The 19,756-nt window shown below is 44.2% G+C and overlaps 1 protein-coding gene across 1 annotated transcript in view; it reads left to right on the top strand.

Annotated features, from left to right (window-relative positions):
• Positions 1 to 19,756, top strand: part of LOC147025451 (uncharacterized) — a 122,934-nt gene that overhangs the window by 81,228 nt on the left and 21,950 nt on the right. Inside the window, exons 15-18 of the mRNA XM_085886445.1 lie at positions 255 to 341; positions 16,238 to 16,279; positions 16,520 to 16,568; positions 17,993 to 18,064. Of these exons, the coding sequence (XP_085742571.1) occupies positions 255 to 341; positions 16,238 to 16,279; positions 16,520 to 16,568; positions 17,993 to 18,064 (250 nt within the window). The remainder of the gene's footprint in view (positions 1 to 254; positions 342 to 16,237; positions 16,280 to 16,519; positions 16,569 to 17,992; positions 18,065 to 19,756) is intronic.

The following is a 19,756-nucleotide window of genomic DNA, read 5'->3' as shown; positions in this document are numbered from 1 at the left end:
ATTCCTGCCTTGACTTCCTGAGCCAGAGTGGCCCTTACCAGCATTGTGGCCTATTACATTGGATATTGGATATTCTTTGTTGCTCACTTAATTGTGATGACAGGAATGATTATGATGATGACGACTCTGATTTGAGTATGGTCCTGTTTTTGATTGTTGAGTTGATACGAAATAATCATTGAAACATGGCTTCATTATTTATTTTATATTCCAGAATCAAGGTTGTGAAACTCTGTTTGTGCCTTTGTTACCAGTTGGGGAACTGGGAGGTTATCTCCAAAGTTGGAGAAGGAACCTTTGGCCGTGTTTACAAAGCAAAGAACATCAAGACTACGAGAGAGGTACAAGCTTGTGGTATACTTCCTGTGTCTTCATGTTAGTCCAGCGGAAATGTGAAAAAGCATGTTGTGGCGTCATTCTGAAGTTTTTTGGTTGATTCATCATCTCTGAGCTATCCTGAATCAGAATCAGCCGGGTGCCTGACTCGCACCCTTGAGGAATTTTTTTTAGAGGTGAAAAACCAAATGGCCACCACCAACTTTCGATAAATTCTGTTTTGGGCTATATCTTCACTTCTCATGCACTTACAAACACCATTTTGGTGTCTACGACAATATTTTCATGGTCAAGGAATCCGATAATTATAAAATTGAAGGTGTATATCTCATATTTTCAGAAGACCTGTCTCATATTTTCAAGATGGCCATCATTTTAATGTGAAAAATGGCTATTTTGCAGTTCCACTGATCACTTCGAGTAAGAAATTGAATTTGATGAACCCTCAAATATTAATACTATGTACAATAATCGTCAATGACAGCTGAAGTAACTTACTTGCAATGATCAATGAATTGGTGATTATATTGGAATACGGTGGAATACACAACACTCCAGGTGGTATTTGATGGTTCCCATGAAGTTGATCACATAATCCTCAACTGTACCATTTGTGCGCCAATGTACAGTCCATAATATGGTGCATCCATCGATGATGACAGCATCTGGAACACCATGGATTCGACTTGATTGCTCAACTTGGAGTTTCGTCTTCAGGATTGCTTTCGACTGAGCCCGCATCGCACCGCTCTCATCAAACAAGGAGGCTGGGACAGGGGACAGTTAGTAAGAGAGGACATCCTTGATATCAATATCCCTGTATTGTTGGAGACATATGACTCGGGTCAAGATCAATTCGGTATCATATACTGGCCTTCCATCCAGCTTGATGCTCTTTTTGGTCGAAGTCATCAGGGTCACTTTCTTGGTTAGCGTCTTGTTGAATCTTGTTAGCCATCCAGATTCAAATTCTGCCATCTGTTGTCATCCAATCTTGAGAGAATCATCAACATTTACCTTGTCTGTCGCATGAAACATCGGAGCAGACACCAAAATTATGTGTGTAAGTGCATTAGATGTGAAGATATAGCCCAAAACAGAATTTATCAAAAGTCGGTGGTGTGGAAGAGGGTTTGGTGAGCAGGGCCGGGTGCCAGACCGTGTAAAAAGCACGCGATATGTCTCGGGATATGGCTCTGATGTCATGTCCGGCATTGAGAACCTCCATGTATTGTTGGGAGAGCAGAAGCAGCATATCCAGGGTGGAGTGGCCTGGTCTGAAACCAAATTGATGATCAGAAATCAGGACATTGGAGAAGAGGAAGGATTTAATGTCTGAAGCAATGGTGGATTCCATAACCTTGCTGATGATTGGGAAAAGTCTGATTGGTCTGTAGTTGCAGGGATATGTTTTTGCACCTTTTTTCTGCAGGGCAGTAATGTTTGCTCTTTTCCAAGCAGATGGCAGATGACCTTGAGCAAATGAGAGGGTGAATAGAATAGAGAGAGGGTGAGCAAGAGCAGAGGAGCATGTTTTTAGGACACGTGGGCTGATGCCGTCTGGACCTTTTGCAGAATCTCAGTCGAGGTTTGACAGCAAGCTCTCCACCTTGTCAGAATAAAAGGACACAGAGTCCAGGAACAGTTGGGTGTGACTGGGTAAGGTGGGTACAGAAAGCGATAGTTTTGGTTGTAGAGTAATGCAAGTATGTGACTTTTGTTGTGTGAGAGGTTTGCCACATGGCATTTGTAGTGAGAGAGGATTGCCACGTGGCGTTATGAGGACGAGATTGAAGAGATTGAATGAGGTTGACTTAAATGATGAATAAAGGTCGCATTTGTGAGCATGAGTTGTTGTGGCGGTTGTTATTCATTTTATGATGTGGTTGTGGTGAGCGTGGTATAGTTTGGGGAGCGAAATGAAGGTTTGAGGCGAAATGGCAGTTGAGAATTGGCGCTCAAATGCCCTGAGATGTGGCACTCGTGGTGTGCCTGCTTCGTTTCTCTTGATGGGCGTGCATACTTACTTGCATGTTTCGTGTGAAAGAAAGAGGTGTAGCAAAGGGTGAAAGAAAAATAATGGAAGAACTGTGAGATTTCCAGGTTATAGAGATCAAAATATCGACCAATTACCGCACCGTAGTTCCAAGAAGGAAGCCAGACAAAACAACACACACACACACACACACACACACACACACACACACACACACACACACACACACACACACACACACACATAAACACCACACACATCTACTTATAAGCACACATATATAAACACTACACACACACACACACACACACACACACACACACACACACACACACACACACACACACACACACACACACACACACACCCCACACATCCCACCCCCCCACACATCCACATACATATACATATACAAACAAACACATACAGTATATAAACACACAAACACGGTTATATCACATACTGGAATCTACTTACAAAAGCTATTTTATTTGAAGTTATAATCTTAACTTATAAGCAATTTATTGATTTTCCAACTGCCTGGATCATCAGCTGGGCACCGTTTTTCATTGAGGTTTCGATCCTTTCAGCCCAGAACCTCTCCAAACAATGGATCCACAACCCCGGTCGCAGGTCCACATCAGTAGATTGCTTAACATCAATGGACCCATAACTTTAAATTTGTGTCCCGACAGTTAGTCAACAAGGTAATACAATGTTCTTATTCAAACTTATTTAATTATTACTGCTATTTAATGTATCACAACATATGAATAACTTTAATCACACATCACTTTCGATGATAATATATTGAGCGATAAAAAATTTACCTTGGAGACATGTCCATGACACAGCATCTCCATTGAACCATAGACTCAAACTATCATTCAAATATTCAAACTGTCATTAACAACCGATTTTCACTTGCTGTACTGCATATCACAGCAACCACCAATAAATTATATTAATGCTTATTTATAATGTATTTTCAAAATAGTATTTATTTATTGTATTTTTCTCCAAATACCTCCATTATTTAATACATATCTTAATATATAATGCTCAATCAAGAGTATCAATTAAAGAATTTACCTCACTAAAATAATTAATTAATTATTATTATATCTGTGGTGTCGTGGGCGAGGTGCTCCAAGGCAGACACGAGCGGGGAAACAATGCAACCCTGCTTTATTGCACGAGCGAGAACGTGAGCGTACGTTGCCCGGAACTCCCCTTTATTACGTACTCGATGCACTCTCCAAGCCACACGACCTCCAGGCTCCCAGGCCACAACGGCTACAGCAACTACGACCACGCCTCAGGCGGCGCGCACTCCTATATCCCGCGCAAGCACGTGACCACGCTAACCACTCCTCCACCACGCTCCCCCCACATCATGCCCTGCCCCCGCAGGCCCGCTACACCACACTCCTCCCTCCTAAAACAATGATTATTAAATGACCATCATCCTAATAAGCACAGAATACCATAATATAACAGCAGATAAGGTACAAAAGCGATAATAACCCAAAAAGCATTGGCACATCACACCATATAACGTGTCGATGCGAGCGAGTGGAGCTGCAATGGCCAGGTTCCGAAGACTGAGTCGCACGATGAACCCACAAAACCCTGACCACGTTACAGATATCAGGAAGCAAGGCGGGAAGCACAGCATCACTACGCAGCAGCAGCGCCCCCAGGCGGCTCATGCTTACGCGCCCTCCGGCGAGGTCGTGGCGACCTCCCGAGCAAACCTCCCCCGGCACCATCAAACGCCCCTGGCTGACAAGGTGACACATCTCCCCCAGACAGACCCGAATCAGATAAACATTTCGAGCCCGGAAGCCCGCTGTCTGGAAGCCGTGGCGCCAGCGCAAAACCCGACTGACCTTGGGCGGGGACGCTGAACAGCGCCGTCGGCTGGGTGCACCAACAACCCCATAACAACCCATGCATTACAATCAGCTGAGATTCCAACGTACGCCCAAACGGCCTCGGGCGAGAACAGAGAGTTGCGCCCCAGGTGCCAGGCACGTCTGACCTTGCCAAAACCAGAAACCAGAAACCGAAACGCTGAACAGCGAACCAGCCCCGGCTCTGAGTCGATTTCTGAGACCCACACGGCAATTGGACGGCAGCAATCCCATACAAACCACACATCAAATCCACCCATGCCATAAATCAACAAGAACATCGTCTGTGCAATTGCAAACTTCTTTTTTCGTACAGCGCGTTCTTCCAATATAATCCCCGCACAGACAGAGTAACGAACCGTGGGCTGCCCTCCCAGCTGAAGGCCAATAAAACCTCTTTATTTGCCACGATCGCCCCCAAAGCCTTCATATCACATTGGTCAAATCGAACATCCCATTGACTGATCCCAGCCAAACATATTCTCACACACGAACTGTTGGCATTTATTTCAACAACGTTAAACTGCATCACTTGAGCAATGAAAATCAAATACGCAATGAACAGCACCCCATGAACCACATCACGTGTCCTTCTCTCGGTTGTCGCCGCGACGTAGCGATGACCTGCTTGTCGTTGACAGTCACGATCTGCGAACTTCTTCAACGCGACTGGCTCGCTGCAACTCCCCGCTGAAATCGCCTGAACGACACGGGCGCGCATTGCACCATGAGCGCAGCCGAAGCGCGAAAGCTCATCACGGCTGGCATGGCTCCCGTTGCTCCAGAGCCGTACATCATTGTCGCAGGGAGCAATGAACGGCCGCTCCCGTTGCATCGATGCGGCTCCTGCCGCCAGAACCTCGCCCTCGGGTCTCGAAGGAGGCACCGGCGCACCTGGAGGTATGAACTGGAGATCCAGCCCGAGGTGCGCCAACCAGTCCCGGCCCAAAAGGGTGGGCCCCTCCCCCCGTACCACAAACACCGAGAGTAGGGCGCTTCGACCCCGGTAGACCACCGAGACGTCTGCCACCGCAAGCGGTGCAATGGCTTCGCCGGTGTATGTGCACAGCGACAAGGTCGTCTTGGCCAGGCGAACACCGCAAAGACTACTAGCTGCCTGTTCGCCCATGACTGACACTGCAGCCCCGGTGTCAGCGTGAAACACGATCGGCTCGCCATTCACCTCGACCTCCACTGTCATTGGTCTTGTCACCTCCGGACCAATCGAAAACAGACTCAACATTGGTTGCATCTCCTGCTCCGGCCCGCCGGCATCGCTATGCCCCGGCTGCAGGTCGCTCCCCAGGTCACTGGGGTCGTCCCGCACCTCGCCATCCAAGACCTTAACGGAGGCCCCCGCCATCCGACACACACGCTTCAAATGTCCCACCTTGTGACAATGCAAACACACGGTGTTCTTATACGGGCACACTCGTCGCAGGTGCGGACCACCACACGCCCAGCACCCCTGGAAGTCCACCTCGCTCCCGGTGCAGCCGCGCTGCGGCGTGCGCCCCTGGCTTGCACCGCCAGACGCGCGCGCGACCTGGGGCATCTGGGTCATCGCGTGGACCCCGGGGTCAGCCAACATGCCCCAGCTGGAACTACTCATTACGTCCTGGCCGGCGATAGCGCAGACATCCGTGAGCATTTGCTCGACAGCCGAAGCAGTCCCGACCGCTGAGTCGAATGTAACGTCGACACCGCATATCCGCAGAATGGCTGCCACCATCTTCGCATCTTGCAGACCCGAAAAAAACGATCTCTGAGTCGCGCTGGACGCTCCTCCGCCGAAAACTTGCAAGCCACGGCCGAATGCTTCACCCATGCCACGAAATCTGCAACGCGCTCCTCCGCACCCTTCGCGAGGTGATCGAACTGGTACTGAGTGAGCTGCAATGACTTCTCTGGTGACATGTGGGCTTTCATCTTCTCTACGATATCCTGAAACGACAGTTCGTCATCACTGGGCTTATCTGGTGCTACCAAATCACTCAGCAGCCGGTAATGCTCCGTCGACAGCAAGGCGAGCAAGATCGACTTGCGTTTGCCTTCATCATCCACATCATTCGCGTGGAAATAGCAGCCCAACTGTTCAGAAAACAATTCGAAGTCATCTCCGATGAAAACGGGCACGCGTCCGTGCGCCGTGCCCCGACCTTCTGTCATGCTCGAGCCGGCCGTGATGGTGAGACGCCTGGCCCCGGAGCCTGTGCGTGCGGCGCGCGAAACCTGCGCTGCGCTCTTCGCGATGCGCTCCTCCGGGACCCTCGCCCGGCGTCGACCTCGAACCGCGCGGGGTGCGCTGAGTTACTCATTGCCGATCCGAACCCAACCACTCTGCACACGCTGATCCCATCCTCATCGCCAAACTGTGGTGTCGTGGGCGAGGTGCTCCAAGGCAGACACGAGCGGGGAAACAGTGCAACCCTGCTTTATTGCACGAGCGAGAGCGTGAGCGTACGTTGCCCGTAACTCCCCTTTATTACGTACTCGATGCACTCTACAAGCCACACGACCTCCAGGCTCCCAGGCCACAACGGCTACAGCAAATACGACCACGCCTCAGGCGGCGCGCACTCCTATATCCCGCACAAGCACGTGACCACGCTAACCACTCCTCCACCACGCTCCGCCCACATTATGCCCTGCCCCCGCAGGCCCACTACACCACAATATCAAATGCAATCGGAACTTGTTTACACAACCAGTCAAAAGTTTTAGAACACCCCCATTTTTCAGTTTTTACTGACATTTAAGCAGTTCAAGTCCAGTGAATAACCTGAAATGGTACAAAGCTAAGCAGTAAACTGCCAGAGGTTAAAAAAACAAGTTTAGGTTACCAAAAAATGAAAAATAATGTAAATTTCAGAGTTGTTAAAAAAGGCCCTTTTCAGGGAACAAGTAATGGTTTAGCAACTGCAGCTGTTCTGCAGCAATGGAAGTAAATTAAGCCTTGAAAGTTGATGCAAGCAATTCCTACAGGTGTCCAAACTTTTTTTGATTCGTTACAAACCCTCTGTCTGTAGAAAAGCAGTGTTGAAACAGACAATGTTGCTCCACACTCTGAAGCATTATTTGGACAATATTGCACTGCAGGAAGTAGTATATTGCTATCATAATGGCGAGAAAAAGACAATTAACAAAGGAAGACAGACAGACCATTATAACCCTTCAAAGTGAAAGTCTTTCCTTTGGAGAAATTGCAAAGGAAGCCATTGTGACAGTGAGTACAGTTTCCTACACCATCACAAGGCACTTGGAAACTGGAGGAAACTCTGACAGGAAGAGGTCTGGCAGACCCAAAGCCACAACACAATCAGAAGACAAGTTTCTGAGAGTCAACAGCTTGCGTGATCGGCGGCTCACAGGACAGCAGCTTCAAGCACAGCTTAACACTGGTCAAAGTAAGGAAGTCTCAGTTTCAACTGTGGAGAAGACTTCGAGTTGCAGGTTTGACAGATCGAGTGGCAGCAAGAAAGCCATTGCGAAGATGGCAAAATAAGAAAAAGAGGCTTGCCTGGGCCATGAAGCACCGCCAGTGGACTACTGAAAACTGGAAGAAAGTCGTGTGGACCGATGAATCAAAATTTGAAATCTTCGGTTCATCACGCAGAGTTTTTGTACACCGTCGAGTAGCGAAAGGATGGTTCCTCAGTTTGTGATACCATCTGTCAAACATGGAGGAGGAAGCATGATGATCTGGGGCTCTTTTGCTGGATCCAGAGTTGGCGACTTGCACAGAGTGACTGGCACCCTGAACTAAAAGGCCTACCACAGCATTTTGCAGCGCCATGCAATACCCTCTGGTCTATGCCGAGTTTGTCAAGGGATTCATCCTTCAGCAAGATAACGACCCAAAACATACCTCCAGGCTATGTCAGACCAACCTTAGAAGAAAAGAACAAGACGGTAGGCTTCAAATCATGGAATGGCCAGCACAGTCTCCAGACTTAAACCCCATTGAGCTGCTTTGGGATGAACTGGACAGAAGGGTGAAAGCAAAGCAACCAACAAGTGCAACACATTTGTGGGAACTTCTGCAACAGTGTTGGGAAGAACTTTCCGAACAATATTTGATTTCCATTGTCGAAAGAATGCCACAAGTATCTTCGGCTGTTATATCTGCAAAAGGTGGCTCCTTTGATGAGTCAAAAATTTAAATTAAATTTTGTTCAACAAAACGATTCCTTGATTTCTTTTTTATCTGCAATTGCTTATTTGTTCTGTGCTCTTATTTCACAGTACATTGAAACATTAAACTGCTTAAATTTCAGTAAAAACTGGAAAAATGGGGTAGTTGTAAAACTTTTGACTGGTGATGCACATGAAAACCAACCAAACTTGAATAAAAGGTGTCGATGGAGTCTAAAGACATTCTCACAAGACCTGATCAAACAATCAGCCAAATATCCTCTGTTTAACATGATGGAGAAAACCTTCTCAGCACGTTCCACAAAATCATCCTTTACTGAACAAATTCTTGCAAATCTAAGTGGCTGAGATGAAATGACATTGTAACCCATTTTAATTGGTACATTAATACATGGAAAGGTGTACAAGATGACATGGAAACTGAAATCATCAACTTTATGATATGCACTTGTATAAAAGCCATTCTGTTAAACTCTAACTAACACCTCCAGATATGCAGCAACTGTGCAATCATTACCACTCCTGTTTACAATCAGGCTATCTAGATAAATCTTGTGAAGCTGCTTGTCAAAAAAATTAGAGTATATCACACAAATATCATCTATATAACATGTATGAGATAATATTTTAGCCAATCCTAACTTTTTCTCCTTTATCAGTTTCTGCATGAATGAAAATTCACAGAAAATAAGAAAAATGTCCGCTAGTAGGGGGCTGCAATTCACACCCATCGGAATCATCTGAACCTGTTGAAACATTATCCCACAAAAAGACACACAAGTAATAAACAAAATAAAATTAACAACATCCTTAAACTTCTGCTTATCAAAATCATGAAAACTTGAGTATTTATTTTTAGAAAAGAATGCTCTATCAAACCTGACACATAAAAACTTATTAAAAGAGTTAAAACCTTGTCAATCATATTGAAGAGTGAATCCCTCACCAGTACTAATCCACATTTGTATTTAAAGTTGAAAAATCAAAAACTTCAACTGACTTGATATTGAGGCATCTAATTCTATCTGAGAACTCGAAAGAAGAATTAATGCTCCACAAAGTGTTAATGCCAGAATTCTTCTCAATTGCTCAGGCCGAAGTCACATTTGGCACGGCGGCCGTAGGGTCTACAAAATCTACGGCCACTAGCAATTATAGGGCGGCCGCAGTATTTCCACGGTCACACAATGTAGCAGTCACATATGTTTTTATTTTTCAGGTAGCCGCACGGCGTATTTATAAATGGTGGAGACCAAAAACGTGGGAGTGCCGTACGGTCTTTGATTTGATGTCGCACGGTGACCTTAGGGCATTCCTGCGGCGGCCATATAATTTTCAAGGCAGACGCAAGGTGCCCGTAAGGTGACCGCAAGGCGACCGCAGGGGGCCCTAATAGCCCAGGAGCATTAAGTGAAGAACACCGAGAAACATGGAAAAAAATGCAGAAAGCTGATTTTTTCAGGGTGGTTCTCTGACATCTCCTGAGTAAAAGTGCATAAAATCCCGAAAAATCCCGTTTGTGCTAAACGCGTGGGAACGCGAAATCCAAGATGGCCGCCGTTTCGCTAATTCCGTCAACCGGAAATCAGCTAATATCACATATGGTCATGTAATACATGATTTTAGGGGTTTTAAGGTATGAGGAATTCATTAGTGATGTCCTTTTTTAATTCTAAAGTCATTATAACCCTCTAAATCCAAATTTTGGTAAATTTATTACAAAAAAGGCATCGGCAATGATCCGTCAGTCATCTTCAACATAGATTAGTCCATCATGACACCAATAGTACTGTAATATATTCTTTTCTATTTTTCTGATGCATTATATAATTACACATTATACTATATTTCCATTAGAACCCACACAAACTGTTCTCATGGTAACTCACAAGCATGAGAATTACATGAGAACTCATGAAAATCTTATGTGAAATGACATTTCCAAATGAGAATTTGATGAGGTCACATGTGAAATGAAAATAGTGTTGGAATTATCATGAGTTCTCCCATTATAATCTTATTCAAACACAGTTATACTATTTTAAAAGGAAAATGGAAGGATGCACATACAAGCATCTGTACATTGATGATAACTTTGCCAGAGAATATGAAAAAGTTAAAAATGAAATTGATAGTGCTTTCTTATCGTATCAAATGATTCCATTTAACTTTATTCATTGTCACTGTTGTTACCATCAAGTGGACATGCATTAGTGCAGTTCTGCCCAATGCATGTCGAGCACATGGCTGAACAGTCTAGACCAGCTTTGCGGCATGAACACTGTTTCCCGCAACCGGTTTTACACCCACGTGACACCATGCGTAATACAGAATCAGATGCAGGTGGTCTGTCTGTGTAGATTGGGATGAGCATGTCATCATTACATTCCCAACCCCAGTCAATTGCCTGTAAGGAGTTGCCCAACTATTCCTGCACAGCATAGTAGGCCCGATAAGCATGATATCTCATAGCTGCAGAATTGGGAGGTAAGCTCTCAAGTTGAAATGATGCAGAAGATGAGGATTTCTTCTTTCGAGTCTTTTTCATCATTTGCAGGTATGATAAAAATCGGCAGTTGTCAAGGGACACACACGTCTTGTTCGCATTATATAACTTTAAGACAAACATTTCCCCATCCCTGGCAATTTGTTCATGAGTAGCGTCATTTGCCTTGAAAATATCAAGGAATTTGCAGTCCTTATTCTGTAACACATTTAAGGCTGTCTTTTTACCCACTTTGTACATTGCAGAAACAGTATCACACCCTGTGATAGCATGGGAGACAAGCAGATGGTCCCAAACACTCACATGCAAAGCCTCTCTGATACAGTCTGTGCTACAAATGGCATTATTTGCATATTGCATGTACAAGTTTGGACAAGATCTGTCGATCAGCATAACGAATAAGTCTCTATCTTTTCCCACCAGAATAACTGGACGATCACATCCCTCGGCAAGCTCGATAGCTGAGTTACAAATGAGGAAATCTGCATCTGCTTGGCTTTGTCGGCATGTTATACCATTAGGGGTTAAAGAAGCCATCAGAGCAGTGATAAATCTAGCTTTGTTCTTGTGGTTGCCAAGAAAAGAAGGCTGGCTACAAGCCACCGACATTTCAAGTTCAAACACAATATCCGGAGATACATTTTTCCCAGTCATACTCCTTCTCTGTTGTCGGAAGTAATGCATCATAAAGTCGCAAAACCTCTCGATAGTCATCCGCAAAAGATATGTTACTTAGCGTATCGACAAGCTCATGAGACTCAAGATTAGTGTTGATGCACACAGCTATCGCCAACAGAATAGGCGATACAAACGTTCTTGGGCGAGCAGCAGCTGTTATACCATGTGATAAGCTAAGTACACGACGTTCACATTTATTGCCTTTTATCAGGTGTGATGAAAGCCTTTATAAAAGTGGAGATACCATATTATCACGACTCTTTAAATCTGAAAACTTGGGATAATGAGATGTTACATATCGCATTGACCGCATCTGATCCTCTATTAGAGTTCCTGCCATGTCTACTATGTTCTCAGCTGTTAATCCCGTTGCTTTTGTAACTATCTCTAAGTATTCTACTTGCTTCATCTAAAAACGTGTAAATGGTCTCTTTTCCATGTTCACTGGTTATTATGAGGCTATCACCATAATCTTCCTGGAGTTTTGTTTTCAGATGTTTAGCTCTGTAACACACTCTATTGGCAGAGAACTTTTGCATGAGTTTTTCAAGATCAATGATCGAGTACTGATGGATATCACTGGAATCTATGTCTTCACAAAGTTTTTCGAAAGCTCGCTGTTTTAAATCATCCACAGAACCCTTCAGCTTCTTCTCAAAAGCACGGGTTTTGTGGAATTGAACTTGGCAGTGATGATGATATTTAGCCTCAGCTGCTACAAGATCCCCTACGTTCTGGACTCTGATGTGAACTTCTTTACCCGAAGTATCATCTCGTTCTCGTACTTTGGCTATGATGGATGAGAGGAGTTCTGTTGTTTCAGCCTTGTGGATATATTCACGTCGATATATAGCTTGCTTATTATGCTGATCAGTGTCCATGTACTTTCCACAATATATGCAGTGTGTTTTGATATTTAAAGTGGGAACGTGGGAATGGCAAATAACTTTACTTTCTCTATCTCCATCATTATCATCACCTCCCATAGCCATGTTCTTGCGTTTTGTAACATTAGAAGGTCTAGTGCAATTAGTTTTACAAGATATATGGGCTGGGATCGGAGGATGCTCTTGCAGAAGTTTTTTGTCAACCCCATCCTGGAGTTCCGCACTGATTTTTAGGATGTTGTCGAGTCCTTTTGTGATAATTATGCTAGCTTCTGAGGTGATGACCTTGTCACAGAGTGGACATATATCCTGGGCTGCCATCACGCTTTATTTATCTGAAACATAAAGAGAAGTATATGAGGGCAGGATAAAGACATTGTTTGAACCAAAATAAGGAGGCTCAATTGATACCACCAATTTTTAAAGTAATTAAATATGCCCATCGGTGTCAACACAGTAATGCTGAAAACCTACAAATCAACAAAAACAGTTTAGTCACATCCAATAAATATGATAATTGACATCCATTATATTCATTTGTCCGGTTAACATTGGTTGGTGTCATATATATCCCATGCATGTATAATGCATTTGTACAAAATTTATTTTGTTCAACCACTCACATGTCATGACCTTTCTTTATTTAAAAAAGGGTCATGATATCAATTTTGATGGTATAAGTGATGGTTTATATGGAAAAATAACATCGGGAATGAATTCCTCATACCTTAAAACCCCAAGGATCATGTATCACATGACCATATGTGATATTAGCTGATTTCCGGCTGACGGAATTAGCGAAACGGCGGCCATCTTGGATTTCGCATTCCCACGCGTTTAGCACAAACGGGATTTTTCGGGATTTTATGCACTTTTACTCAGGAGATATCATAGAACCATCCCTGAAAAAATCAGCTTTCTGCATTTTTTTCCATCCCTACACTAATGCTCCTGTGCTACTAAGACGAACGTGTGGCCAGACGGACGGTAACAAGTGGGTTCTTTTTTTTTTCTTTCTTTTTTTTAACAGTTCTTTTGTTTCGGCTTGTCAAATTGCTACGGCAAACGTAGAAATGAAAAAAGTTATAACTCCGCGTTATAATTCCACGGCGACCCCTACGGCCTGGAAAAGATAGCCAAACGGCATAGGGCCACCCTGAGGCCACCTCAGAAACTCTGCGGCCGCCGCACGTTTCTGTCAATTCAGAGGGCGTACGGCCGCCATATCCTCGCCATAGAGCAAATGTGACTTAGGCCTAAACAATATTTCTTGGACTGTTCCTAAACAACTTCTAAGCCTGAGTTAACGGCAACCGATAACTGTTTGGTGGAACACTGCCTGACACCCTCGATAAACCTATACTTGTACGGGTTCTTATGAAGCTTAGGAATCCAGCAAAGCTGAGGAATACGAAGATTTACCTCTTTACATTTAATATTGAAGTTATTAACTAAAACTTCCTCATGCTCAGAGATAATATATTGGAGTGACTTATGACAAGGAATACATGTGCTATTTCCTATGCTCGTGAAAGTAACCATATCAATGCCTAACACTCTTAATAAAACCTCCACATAAAACATTTTACAAATCACAACAAAATTATTAGCAGCCTTTTCCGCTGGAACTATTACGTAGCAATCATAGAGATCCCAAATGTCTTTATGAACACTCGGCTTGTTCAACATTGGTTTAGACATACCCAGTGAAAGCAAGCCCCAACTCCTGAAAAACTTAATCCTATAATCCAGGACTTCCACAACTCTGTTAAACCATGCATTAAACTGTTTACAGATAACTTAAATTTGATGCACATTTTGTTAACAAAATTAGAGACAGAATCTACAATTGAAGACCTCATGCAGCTCCAAGGTTGAGTTAATGGTTCCCTATATTTAGCTCCCATTTTCATCAGATCCCTTATATCACTGTTAGTAATTCCATTCAAATCCCCAAAAACTATGTGTCCACAAGGACCATTTATTATATGTAAGAGGCCTAACTGAAAGAGTCCCACGCAACGCATCTTTCCCCTTTTCCAACTAGACATATGGAAGGGACCAACTAATACACATACTATTGAAATACCTGCCTTGGGATAGCTGTATGTTGTGTGCCATTGCCATGGAGGCATGCGGTTTTACAGAACCACGACTATATATATATATATATATATATATATATATATATATATATATATATATATATATATATATATATATATATATACATCTATATATATATATATATATATATATATACATATATATATATATATATATATACATACATATTGTTACGGTTGTGGGGGTAGATGGAGGAATTTAATAGTGAAGTTAGGATTGAATAGAGTTGTTTGGTCCGTGGACATATAGGAGACATCTCGATGTAATTAAGTAGGGAAACTGTGAGCTGAAGTGTTACATGTCACCACACGGGAGGTGGTGTGGTGCAAATTAGATAGGGATTAAGAATAAGCTCCCCCAGTGTGTGGTTGCCCCCCTGCAACCTATTCCTATGTTTTTGCATTTACAAGCAAGCCAAACATGCCAAGCAGGCAGAAGCCCCACTTCCAATGGTGACGTTGGGTGAAGTCACGACTCCAAGGCTGATGATTGATGGGCATGATGTCAGAAACTAGCCAAACGTGCCTAGCGGGCAGAGGCCCTGCCTTCCTGGGTTTCGTGCGAGCTGGCCACAACCTGGAGGTGGAGGATTGATGAACGTGACGTGAGACACATGAAGAGGAAGAGGGCATGGGAATGAGCAAATCAAATAGGTCAGTCAGAGATGAGAGATTGGGAGAGCGCACGCATGAGGTCAGTGTGAGGAGGAACGGATGAGTGCGGAGTAAGGGACACATGCGGTCGATAACAAACGTAGTTCGGAGATGGCCTTTAAGAGCAGGGCTTTATAGCTGGCTTTTCTTTGACACATGAAGAAGACGGCACGGTTCTTGCATTCATTTTGAGGCGATTTGGCTCCCATGGTGGAGCAAGACGCTGGCTGGCCTTTGGCTCTTGGTTGGGTAATGAGAAACGAACCCCGAGCCTCGTGTATGTCAAATAGCAGTTCGGTGAAGACGATCGACGCATGAATTAGCTGCACAGGGTCTCTGAGCCTTGGTGTTGAATACCGCTCACGAATTGCCTGACGTTCGTTTGTCCCGCTGTGAGAGAGCGAGTTGGTGCCATGTTGCGACCATCGACACGTGCAAACAGAAGCGCCTCGATTCCAAGTTCCACAAACACCATCTCTGGGCCAAGCTAAGTGCCAGAATGAAGAAGGATTGCTTTTCTTTTATTTTGTTTGCCCATTGTTTGTATTTAAGTCTGTGTGTATAGGCGCCTCCACTTAGAGTTTAATTTATCTCACGTGCGTGTAATTATTACACTTATAATTACCCTTGTGATTTTTTTTCTCATTTTATTAAATGTGTTCATTTTAAGTAGCTGTATCCATCTATTTGTCGGGTTCGAATATACACCCCCCACCCCCCGCCCCATGCTGTGCTTTGCCATGCCCCCGTCGCTCCGCCATTGTGCCCTGCCCCTTGTACCTTCCTGATACAGTGCTTAATTACTTTCCTGTGTGCGCGCATTAATCTCCGAGAGTCTCGGCTGTAGGCCTCCAAGGGAGACGTTTGGCTATCCGCCCAGGTAGGGGTGAAACCCCTGGACACGACAATATATACATGCAATATTTCTCGTTTTCCCACATTGTAACTAATATGTTATGATGTGACCTTTTGTTGTCTTCCAGGTTGCTTTGAAGAGTGCAAAATATGTGAAGGACATGGAAGCAGTAAGTTTATCTGAATGTGGAGATAATAGTGTTTTAACTGCTGAACTAATACGGTTTAATTTACCCCTCAACTGTCCTGGGAGATCTTTTTATCTGTGATGAGTCTGTCTGTTGGTCCTTGAGGCTGTGAGTCTCTGCGTGAGTTACAATCTTGTGGTTATAGCTATGGGGTAAGTTAACCTTCATTTATATTATAAAATGAATTTGTTCAATTTTCTTATCTTTTCTTTTTTTTTGCAGCTCAATGCTGAAGCTAATATAATGGCCAGTCTCGATCATCCATACATTGGTAAGTGGTGGATATCACCCAAACGTATTGCAGTATGAACAAAAAAGTTACAAATTGTACTTCTGTGGCATGAATTTCTTAATTATCCCTCAACTATCTGATCAAAATCAAAACTATTTGATCAAAACTATAGTTCAGCTTTGCAAACACCTTTTTGGAACTCTTCAGACTCTGTGCCGCTGTATCAGAATGTCGGTGCCGCCGAAGCAGCTTCTTGAGCAACAGTTGTACTGGGTGGTTTGCCATTGCATTCCCAGCAGACGTTGAGGCAAATTTGGAATTTGTTCATGGTGCTCACAATTGCTTGCCAGCTCATCGCTAAGGACACCTTGGGATATTTAACTTCCACCAACTAATGCCGGCAGATGGGATGCCAGTTTAACGTCTCTCTGAGGGACGGGCACGCACATTGATGAATCACCCTGCCTGTGAAACACCAGGATGAGAGTTTACAGCTGCATCAGGATTCAATCCCAGGCTAGACTGCTTTGAGGCAAGTGTGCACACATCTATGCCATCCTGTCACCCCCTTTTGGGATTGCTTGTTGTTAAAAAGAAATATCACTCACACTTTATCAGGACCTGCGTCGGAGTGGTGACTTGTCCAGTGTTGTGCCCTCTCTTCTTGGTGCCCTTATGCATCTGAAGATGCAAAAGGAGTCGGTGTTGTTCTTTATCAAGCCATCTGTGAACAAAATTAAAAAGTATTTGCAACTTGAAGGGCACTCGGTAGAGCACATACCCTACGCCACGTCATGCCTGATCCACGAGAACATATCGGGCCCAATACATTTTTCAAATATCATGCAATACATCGTTTTTGGCCATATCTCTCAATGGTGAAGAATCACTTTTAAAATTAAATAACTTGAATCAAGACCCGGATTCGGTTCTTCACCAAAATTGAATCAATTTGGTGTGGTCACACACCCAACCTTTCCAAGTTTCATCAACAACTTTTGGAGATATTGTGCGATACATTAGTTTGGCCCTATCTCTCAATGGTGAAGAATCTCTGAAAATTTCTCTAAGTCGGATCTAGATCGTCACCAAAATCTAATAAGTTCGTCCTTGTCACACACCCAACTTGCCCACCAAATTTCATCCAGATCTGTCCACAACTTTTTTACATATCCTGCACACAGACAAACAGACAGAGAGGTGTGAAAATGTAACCTCCTTCACCTTCGGTGCAGAGGCAATTAAGTGACCATCATGACAATTCCTGTTACAGATAAACTTGAATCAATAGTTTTCGAGAATAAATATTTATTTTGAGATTAAAATACGAAATTATATCCTTTATTATCGTCATTGGAATTGTTGCATGAAATATGCACGTTCATCATGTTTGAAGGTGTTTGACTTTGGGTGAGTTCCTCATGCCATCTAAACTTTTGGTCCACTATCTTGTTACCCTACAGTGATGTTGATTGAAGCCTTTTCAGATCATGTCAAAAAACAATTGGTCCTCATTATGGAGTATGTGGATGGAGGTAAGGTTTCTGAAGTCATTTTGCCGAAAATCCACTGTGTGTGTCTCTCAAGTCCACTTTTACTTGAGCAGCTGAATAATTTAGTGATTGGTAAACATGAATTACGATGTCCTGATTGTTGAGACCCTTTATACTCCATCTTGGGTTCATGCTCCACAGTGCATATTTATTACAGGCACAAATATAGCAGAATAGATGGCATTACCATCTTTAGTTTCATCTTCTCATGCTCACAGTCTGGTGTCCTTATCACCAGTTTTATTAAGCTCAACCATGAAAATTTATCCAAATAGGAAAGCAAGCAAAATATCTTTGAAGTCGAGGCCTGTTTCTCTGATAAATTTAACATCTCTTTCAGTTTTGACAAATCTCAGTCACAATGTCACTGTGGCATGATTGTCAAAAAACACTCACTGATGTATTTTCATGGTCAGATAAAGAAGTGGTTTGTTCCCTTGACTTTATCGGCTTCACCATCAGCCATGACGTGGATTGCATGTCAAAGCTGGCTTCCAAACTGAATTGCAGACTGCATGGTTCCAGATAATTCCTTCAACTTGTAGCCTACAGGATGTTTGCTTCGTTCAATGGGGACTGTCTGTTGAGAACTCTCGATTCCATCGGATCCACTTTTGGGACTGCCAACTCTCACCATTGTGATGAGATGGTGGCATCACAAACTGATCTCCTGGATACTGTGGAAATAGAAAGCTTTCAACTTTATTAGCAGATCATGTGATGAGGCTGAAATACATCACCAGTTCCTCTCACGTTGCAGACGAAGTGGTTTTCTGATTTTGTTGCCTGTCAAAAGAACAGAGGGTCTTGGAAGAGTGAAGTGATGGAGAGGCCATAGTTGGACACAAGGGAATGGAAGAACAGTAAGAAAAAAGATGGAGGATATATCTCTCTCTCTCTCTCTCTCTCTCTCTCTCTCTCTCTCTCTCTCTCTCTCTCTCTCTCTCTCTCTCTCTCTCTCTCTCTCTCTCTCTCTCTCTCTCTCTCTCTCTCTCTCTCTCTCTCTCTCTCTCTCTCTCTCTCTCTCTCCCCTCTCCCCCTCTCCCCCTCTCCCCCTCTCCCCCTCTCCCCCTCTCCCCCTCTCCCCCTCTCCCCCTCTCCCCCTCTCCCCCTCTCCCCCTCTCCCCCTCTCCCCCTCTCCCCCTCTCCCCCTCTCCCCCTCTCCCCCTCTCCCTCTCTCCCACTCGCCCACTCGCCCACTCGCCCACTCGCCCACTCGCCCACTCAGCCTCTCGCCCACTCACCCTCTCGCCCACTCTCTCTTTCGCCGACTCTCTCTCGCCCACTCTCTCTCTCTCGCCCACTCTCTCTCTCTCGCCCTCTCTCTCTCGCCCTCTCTCTTGCCCTCTGTCTCGTCCTCTCTTTCGCCCTCTCTCTCTCTCGCCCTCTCTCTCTCTCTCTCTCTCTCTCTCTCTCTCTCTCTCTCTCTCTCTCTCTCTCTCTCTCTCTCTCTCTCTCTCTCTCTCTCTCTCTCCCTCTCTCTCTCTCTCTCTCTCTCTCTCTCTCGCCATCTCTCTCTCTCGCTATCTCTCTCTCTCTCTCTCTCTCTCTCTCTCTCTCTCTCTCTCTCTCTCTCTCTCTCTCTCTCTCTCTCTCTCTCTCTCTCTCTCTCTCTCTCTCTCTCTCTCTCTCTCTCTCTCTCTCTCTCTCTCTCTCTCTCTCTCTCTCTCTCTC

Source organism: Eptatretus burgeri, chromosome 6 (assembly GCF_056783735.1).
Source record: "Eptatretus burgeri isolate ZD-2024b chromosome 6, Ebu_testis_v1, whole genome shotgun sequence".
Taxonomy (NCBI): domain Eukaryota; kingdom Metazoa; phylum Chordata; class Myxini; order Myxiniformes; family Myxinidae; genus Eptatretus; species Eptatretus burgeri.
This window is presented reverse-complemented; position numbering and strand designations above follow the sequence as displayed.